The 8,978-nt window shown below is 39.5% G+C and overlaps 1 protein-coding gene across 2 annotated transcripts; it reads right to left on the reverse strand.

Moving 5' to 3' along the window:
* Nucleotides 1–700: 700 nt before the first annotated feature.
* On the reverse strand, nt 701–8,712 carry LOC139546752 (zinc finger protein 436-like). Of its 2 annotated transcripts, none has more exons than XM_071355510.1 (4): nt 8,001–8,712; nt 6,987–7,084; nt 6,674–6,851; nt 701–2,470 (listed from the first exon to the last, which is right to left on the reverse strand). In XM_071355510.1, the coding sequence occupies exons 1-4, from the start codon at nt 8,440–8,442 to the stop codon at nt 1,503–1,505; spliced, it is 1,686 nt and encodes a 561-aa protein (XP_071211611.1). In that variant the 5' UTR covers nt 8,443–8,712; the 3' UTR covers nt 701–1,502. The 2 variants fall into 2 exon arrangements, with proteins under 2 accessions (XP_071211611.1, XP_071211603.1); XM_071355502.1 differs by having other exon boundaries at nt 6,987–7,087.
* Between the last annotated feature and the right edge of the window lie 266 nt (nt 8,713–8,978).

The following is an 8,978-nucleotide window of genomic DNA, read 5'->3' on the forward strand; positions in this document are numbered from 1 at the left end:
CTGATGGAAACAGGTTTTATAAAAGTCGACAGACGATATGTTAGTTCGTTTTACATGGTGGGGTCTTTTTGTGTCAGTAAAAATGTTTAAGCGAGAAATGGCGGTGGAAACTCCTTTATGCTCAAATATTTATATTTAAGTTTTGTCACGCAAAGCCATTTATCTGCAATGAGTATGTTTGATAGAAACATTTCTGGTGGGAAAATGTGTATATTGTTTATGCAGATTTTAGAATATTCACATGAAAATCTGTCTCAAATTGCATGGAAACTTAGCTACTAAGGTGGATATTGATCCAACACCTGCTACTTATTCAAACCAGCCCACTGGGCACAGACGTCAGTTCAAAATCTAGTTTCTATTTACATTTCTTTGAGTCGTCAACTAAAGTGAATTCAACATGAAATCAACACAAAATGTCACCTGTCATTGGATTTAGGTTGCCAGTTGGATGAAAAATAACTAAAAATAACTGATGTTGATGGCTTTTTACAAATCCAATCAGTTTTCTACATCTATCATCATCATCACATGGATTTGTTTTGTTGAAAGTACGTGGAAACAACGTTTATTCAACCAGTGGGAGGCTTGTAATTGCCCCCAGAAAAGTTGAACGAGGAACTCTTCATTGAGACAATGATAAACAGCAATCCGTGGGAGAGTTGAGGTGGATATTATAAAATAAGCATCTGCTGGAGTCCAAGTCAAACCAAGATTCTTTATTTCTGAGCTCAGAGAGAATAACAGAGTTACACAGCACAGTGTAGACAGTCTGAATTCCTGAAGCATTGGGTGATGAGCACATATCTTTATAGTTTCCTGTTCCTGGGAGGGACTTTATTCATACAAGGACGCAGGTGCAGCTGGTTTGCAACACATAATGATGGTCCCAAGAACAGGAGATTATAATAGGACAGTTTCACAAGGTTAGTCACATAATCAGTTATGTGGACACACATACAATTAACATTTTCCGTTACAGTCTGAATATTTGAATTTCATTAAATCATCAGTGGGCCAACAATGCAAATGTAAACAATGGAACAAATGCATCACATCCAAATATCACTGTATTATCTGTAGTGCTGGAGGAATGACACACCCAGATAAACACACACAAAGAGTTTTAAAAAGGACCATTTAAACACATGGAATCTGATCTACTTTATATTCAAACTGACATACTCCATATTAAATTCATGTTTTCTAATAAAAACAAACAAATATATGTTTGAGTATACCTTGTACCATTTAATTTCATACGGTAAAAACAAGTAAACACATTATCAGTCAACAATATAAGACAATGGGAGAACTGTGTATGTTCTCTGATGAATTTTAAGTCAATGAGATGTGAAATATCAATATACAAGTAATTCTTCTCTTCTGTGTGGATTCTCTCATGACGTTCAAGTGACTGTGATGAGTAATATGTTTTCCCAGTCTGAGCAATTTCCAAGCCTTCTCCTCTGTGTGTAGTCTCATGTGTTCTTTCAGGCTTCCTAAATGGGCAAAAACTTTGCACCCTGGGAGGAGTGGTAAGGCTTCTGCCCTCTGTGTATTTTCTCATGTTGGTTCAGGTTGCTTTTCTGGTTAAAACTCTTTCCACACATGGAGCAGTGGTAAGGCTTCTCCCCTGTGTGTATTCTCTCATGCTGTTTCTTCTCCCCTGTGTGTATTCTCTCATGTTGTTTCAGCTCCCCTGACTGGCTGAAACACTTTCCACACTGGGAGCAGTGGTAAGGCTTCTCCCCTGTGTGTATTCTCTCATGAGCTTTAAGGTTTCCTAAACCCTTAAAACTCTTTCCACACTGGGAGCAGTGGTAAGGCTTCTCCCCTGTGTGTATTCTCTCATGTTGTTTCAGATGACAAGGCCGTTTGAAACTCTTTCCACACTGGGAGCAGTGGTAAGGCTTCTCCCCTGTGTGTATTCTCTCATGTTCTTTCAGCTCCCCTGAACGGCTGAAACACTTTCCACAATGGGAGCAGTGGTAAGGCTTCTCCCCTGTGTGTATTCTCTCGTGTTGTTTCAGCTCCCCTGACTGGCAGAAACACTTTCCACACTGGGAGCAGTGGTAAGGCTTCTCCCCTGTGTGTATTCTCTCGTGCCGTTTCAGATGCCCTGGCTGATTGAAACACTTTCCACACTGGGTGCAGTGGTAAGGCTTCTCCCTTGTGTGTATTCTCTCATGAGCTTTAAGGTTTCCTAAAACCTTAAAACTCTTTCCACACTGGGTGCAGTGGTAAGGCTTCTCCCTTGTGTGTATTCTCTCATGAGCTTTAAGGTTTCCTAAAAGCTTAAAACTCTTTCCACACTGGGAGCAGTGGTAAGGCTTCTCCCCTGTGTGTATTTTCTCGTGCTGTTTTAGGTCCCATAACCGGTTACAACCCTTTCTACAGTGGGAGCACTGGTGTCGTCTTGCTGGTTTGGATGTCCCTGGCTCTGGTTCCTCTGAGTCTGGTCTTTCTCCTGCCAAAGACACTGTGTTATTTTTAAATAGAGACCCGAATGAAAACTCCACATGATAAAACAACCTTGCTACGAGGGTAAATCCTAAATCAGATCTGTGATTTTAAAACAAATGTTGTAGAGCATCCTGGTAATTACTGATATGTTTACATTACTTATATTTTTCATCCTGTTTTACAAGTCAGGACACAAAAAACTGGATAGTTCTATGACACTCAAGACACAGACGTCGCTGGATTCCAATCGAGCAGGTGGTTCTAAATATATAACTTTCATAGCTGTATGATACAGAATGTGACCTACACACTTCCATAAACATAAAATAACTAAAGAAGTAATTTTGTGTGGAAGTCCAAAACTTGTTTTTACATCAAAGACACAAAGCACATCAGTAACATCTCCCCGTTGTTGAAAGGGTTCGACACATGCTGTTTAAATGGACCAATTTCTTATTTAGACGTTCACAGATTTTCAACATTTTGACTATCGCTGATGTCATATTTTGGGTAAAGTAAAAAATAAGGTGAAATATTTTGGGTAGATGTTCCTAAAACTGATAGTTAATACAATAAACAAAAATATAAACTCAACATGTAAAGTGTTGTAAAGTGTTTCATGAGCTGAAAAAAAAGATTGCAGAATTTTTTACATCCCTGTTAGTCAACATTTATTCTTTGCCAAGACCTGACAGGTGTGGCATATCAAGAAGCTGATTGAACAGCTTGATTATTACACAGGTGCACCTTGTGCTGGGGATAATAAAAGGCCACTCGAAAATGTGCAGTTTTGTCACACAACATTGTCACAACATCACAAATGGTCCTTTTGTTCGATCAATTCCGTCAATTCCTCCAAAATGTCAATTTTGAGTCCCTGGCGGCGTAGTGTGTTACACTGTGGGCACGTTGATAAAAAAAAAACACCGGTTCCAACTCGCCCAGCATGACTACAAAATATCTAATAAGTTACCTGTAAACGCTGTCCAAACATTTCAAACAACTTTCCTAATCGAACTTTAGGTATTTTAAAACGTAAATAATCAAGAAAATTTAAGACGGGATAAACTGTGTTCAATACCGGATAAAAACAACGTGAAGCGCGTGACCTGGAGCGCACATCAAAACATTAGAGAGCACTAGGCTGGACCCTCATTCTGAATAGCCGTACTTCTTCATTTCTCTAAAGATAAACATAAACCAATTTCTAAAGACTGTTGACATCTAGTGGAAGCAATAGGAACTGCAACCAAGTTCCACAGAAAAGTGCCACACAAAACCATTTGAAAAAAGAGTCACCTCAACAACAAATAATTCCTCCTGGATGGTTTGTCCTCGGGGTTTCACCTGCCAAATAAGTTCTGTTATACTCACAGACATTATTTTAACAGTTGTAGAAACTTTAGAGTGTTTTCTATCCAAATCTACCAATTATATGCATATCCTAGCTTCTGGGCCTGAGTAGCAGGCAGTTTACTTTGGGCACACTTTTCATCCGGACGTGAAAATACTGCCCCCTATCCCTAACAGGTTAAGGAAAGAAATTCCACAACATAACTTCTAAAAAGGCACACATGTTAATTGAAATGCATTTCAGGTGACTACCTCATGATGCTACAGTCCTCCTTTAAGACTCCATGCTACAGTCCTCCTTTAAGACTCCATCATGTTTAGAATGTGTCTGGAAGCGCTACTCTATCTATTCTACTCTCATCCTTTCGGTTTTAATCATATTTATAATAATAATGTTATAATAGGTAATAACTAACTTTAATAACTAGGGTTAATACCTGCCTGGCGCCCCAACAAAATCTTTATCTTTACCCCCCTCTAACAATACCGCTACAGAATTAGCATAGTAGGCCATGTAACTAAAGGTAATCAGAAATATTTAGGACTAACTTATTCCTTGCCACCCATTCTGAAACTAACTGCAGCTCTATGTTAAGTGTTGCAGTCATTTCAGTTGCTGTGGTAGCTGACGTGTAGTGTTGAGTCATCCGCATACATAGACACACTGGCTTTACTCAAATGTCATTGGCATGTTGTTGGTAAAGATTGAAAAAAGTAGGTGCCAAACAGCTGCCCTGGGGAATTCCTGATTCTACCTTGATTTCGTTGTACAGGCTTCCATTAAAGAACACTGTGTTCTGTTAGACAGGTAGCTCTGGGGCGTCAGGTGTAAAGGTGTAAAGCCATACGTTTTTTTCAGCAGCAGACTATGATCGATACTGTCAAAAGCCGCACTGAAGTCTAACAAAACAGCCCAAACAATATTTTTATCATCAATTTCTCTCAGCCAATCAGTCATTTGTAAGTGCTGTGCTTGTTGAATGAACTTCCCTATAAGCTGAAAGTCTATATTTGTTTACAGTAAAATAGCATTGTATCTGGCCAAACACCATTTTTCTTTTAAAATGTAAGGGTTGGTAACAGGTTGATTGGTCGGATATTTAAGCCAGTAAAGGGAGCTTTACTATTCTTGGGTAGTGGAATGACTTTAGCTTCCCTCCAAGCCTGAGGGAACACACTTTCTAGTAGGCTTAAATTGAAGATAACGCGAATAGAAGTGGCAATATCGGCCGCTATTATCCTCAATCATTTTCCATCCACGTTGTCAGACACCAGTGACATGTCATTGTTGATTTTTTACCCCAAAATGTCATTGAAGATGCTCCAAAGATTTTTACTATCATTCTTCATGTCATTTATCTGTTTCATAGTGTAGTTTCTTCTTCTTTTTATTCAGTTTAGTCAAATGATTTCCCAATTTGCAATAGGTTTGCCAATCAGTTATACAGCCAGACCTATTTGCCATCTCTTTTGCCTCCCTCTTCATCATACCATTTTTAAATTCCTCATCAATCCACGTGGATTTAACGGTTTTTACAGTCATTTTCTTAATGGGTGCATGCTTATTAGTAACTGGGATAAGCAATTTCATAAACGTGTCAAGGGCAGCGTCTGGTGGCTCGTCATTACACACCACGGACCAACAGATATTGTTTCCATTGATGGAATCGGCTAAACTTTGAACATGGAGACATTAAAGAAGTGATAGGAAGTGAAAGAGACTGGGTGTTATGTCAGAAGTTAATGGTTCTCTGAAGAAAGACAGATGGCTTCGGAATGTGTTGGGTGACGAGAGGAAAGCAAAGTGTGAAACAGGGGAGACAGATGGACATCTGTGGATTAGATGAAGGAGGGGTTGAGGTCAGGACAGATTCTCATCAGGGAGATAAAGGTTTGGTATCCTGTTACCCTCTTTACTCTCTTCCTGTGGAACCATAAGACGTAAGGATTGGAGAGAAGGAGGAGTGTCTTAAGTGGATATATATCTGGATGGAACAAATGTTGGGTTGTCTGAATTACAGCTGTACAGAACCTTTGGGAATAATTAAACTTGGTTAAAGCTTCTCTAGTGTCCGTGAGTTATTTACTGTGAAAAAAAAAGAACCAAACAACATCAACAACATAGGAATCACTACAAACAATTGTATGACCTCTTATATAGCACATTAGGCCCAGCCTTTTGGAACTGTGGTTTTCCTAGATATGGCTACTATATTGTGATCACTACATCCGATGAATTTGGATACTGCTTTAAAACACATTTCTGCAGCATTAGTAAAGATATGATCAAAATATGTTGATGATTTAATTTCTGTACTGTTTGTAACTACCCTGGTAGGTTGATTGATAACCTGAACAAGGTTGACGGCACTGGTTACAGTTCAAAGCTTTCTCTTGAGTGGGCAGCCTGATCACAGCTTTCCTCCAGTATTAGTTAATTCATTAACAGTGTCTGGAGTTTAGTTTGCCTGTTCTACAGTCTTGTAAAGATAGGGGGGTTGACTGGGACAGGCAATGTAACATCCATAATGTTTTAAGAAAAAGTTTTTGTAAAATTTGCACTTTACAACGGATCATTGAAACTTTCTCTCCAAAGCTAACTTTCATCAAGGTTTTATATGGTCTATTGGTTTCTCTCTTTTCATTGGCAGAATCCTTTTTCAGTGTTATGATATTCATAACATCCATATCCACCAGTCTATCTTCCTGTCAACTAACAGAACTCTGCTGGTTGTCCTGGTAACAGATACCAGTCTATCTTCCTGTCAACTAACAGACCTCTGCTGGTTGTCCTGGTAACAGATACTAGTGGGTAGATCTATTTTATTTGTTCAAACTAAACTACAACACTTACTTTGATGAGTCAAATCTGATCCTTTCTTCTCTTCTCCTCCTCTCACAGTTCCACTCAGCCCCGTTGTTTTCCTGCAGTCCACCAGCAGCACAGACAACCTCTTCATACCCAGCAGTACGGTGCTACCGGGAGAGGCACGGCACGGGGACTCCAGGAGGGAGGAAGGGCTAGAGTTGTCCTGGTAACCATAAAGAGGGGACACAGACACATAACATTATGGATGCTGATGTCACTGTTGTCATGAAGTGCTTTACAGAAACCCAGCCCAGACCCAGATAGAGCAAGCTGTATGCTAGACCAGACCAAGCTGTACCATCTGGTGTTCTGTTCTGGAGAGACTCTTCTCTGACTCGTCAGCATCAGGATGTTGTTGAGGCTCCCCAGAGGATCCACCATAGTCACGTCTCTCTCCTGCTTGAATGACAACATCAAACAGACAGTCAACTTATAACCGTCTATTACAATCATAGGGTCTCAAAAAAAATGGTAACTTTCATCATGATTTTTAAATATATTGTTTGTGATGCAAATGTGAAAGGGTGACTTTCACGTATACTTGAGTCATTTTCTATTAAGGTATCTTTACTTATATTCAAGTATGACAATTGGGTACTTTTTCCACCACTGTGATTCATTGGGTCTTACAATAGGCATGAATGTGTCTAAAAAGGGCCTATAAAATATTGTTTGTGATGCAAATGTTAAAGGGTCGTTCTACTAAATGGGTGCCTTTTGTGTCCCTTTGATATTTTAAGTAGAAATTATGCAACAATATTGAATTTTAAAAGCCTGTTATATTAGATGAGGGGAACTTTAATATAGACCACATGGAGAATTCAATACATCTAATTTGAAAGTCCCCAAAATAAATGTACCAATGGCAGATTGAACCTTTAAGAATGTATACAGTAGGAAACGGGTGGGTATAATTTGTGGAACGTTCCAACAGGAATCTGTTCCAAAAACTTCGTAAATGACAAGGATGCCAACAAACAACGCATACAAAGTAGCATGATCAATTCACCTAGCTAACTAGCTGCCAAAAGGGCATCAACTCACCATGTAGCTTATTCTTAATGTTTGTCCATAGGCTACCAGAGTGAGGACAGACATTTTTCAGAATAAACGTGGTGAGTGAAACACTTTATGAAATAGCCCACTCCCTACCCGGTATCCTATTCTGCCGCTATACAACTGTGTATGCGTTGTTTGTTGGCATCCTTGCTCGAAACATATTCAAGTATAGAACTTCAGTAGAATGCCCCTTAAAACCACACATTAGTTCAACAACTGCATAGTTTGTGCCCATGTTTAAGAAAGTACTCACTGGTGTTAATCGGATCTTCTGTCTCCTCCTCTTTCACTCCAAAAACGTCTTCCTCCTTCACCTTTATTGAGATAGCCTCCTCTTCCTCCTCATTTTTCATTCTGAAAGGTTCTTTCTCTTCTTCCTTCACTATAACAGCCTCTTCTTCCTTCACTATAACAGCCTCTTCTTCCTTCACTATAACAGCCTCTTCTTCCTTCACTATAACAGCCTCTTCTTCCTTCACTATAACAGCCTCTTCTTCCTTCACTATAACAGCCTCTTCCTCCTTCACTATAACAGCCTCCTCTTCCTCCTTTTTCATTCTGAAAGGTTCTTTCTCTCCTTTCACTGTAATACCCTCCTCTTCTTCTTTCACGACAATGTTCAGCGCCAGAGCTTCTTTCTCCGTCCAGCAGACCTCCTCTTCTTTAGCAGGGGAGGAGTAGTTTAGTGAACTCATGGTCGGGGATGTTAGCTAGCTAGCATTAGCGACTAGCCTAGTGCTAGGCTCAGCATCAATCTTTAACAAGTTTGCAAATTGAACAAACAAATTAGGTTAAAGTTAACCAGTTAATACGTCTACAGAATTATGTTTACAACAGTGAGATTAGCTAATGTACATAAACGTGGTCTAAAGCGTCAATCTTTCAGTTTTATGTTGGCTTGCAAGCTACCGAGGCGGTTGAAAGAGTAGCCGCGTTGTTGTTCCTGAAGAAGCGACCCGTCCAGTAAATTATACGTCACGCAAGAAGCATCGTCTGAAAGACGCACTTCGCCATCTGCTGACTGGAGTGGGTAACGCAGTTTGGAAACAAGTTACTACACTTTTGTATTGGAAAGAACGTCATAATAATTTAACAATAAGCTGATGTTTTTTCTCTTACGTCTTACAAATAATACTTTCCTGTACATAGAAGTAGAAGCTTAATATGAACATGTGGATGATGAATAAATACTTCCATGAATAGGTAGTGTGTTAAAACACATTTGCTCTGT

This window comes from Salvelinus alpinus, chromosome 2 (genome assembly GCF_045679555.1).
Source record: "Salvelinus alpinus chromosome 2, SLU_Salpinus.1, whole genome shotgun sequence".
Classification (NCBI taxonomy): domain Eukaryota; kingdom Metazoa; phylum Chordata; class Actinopteri; order Salmoniformes; family Salmonidae; genus Salvelinus; species Salvelinus alpinus.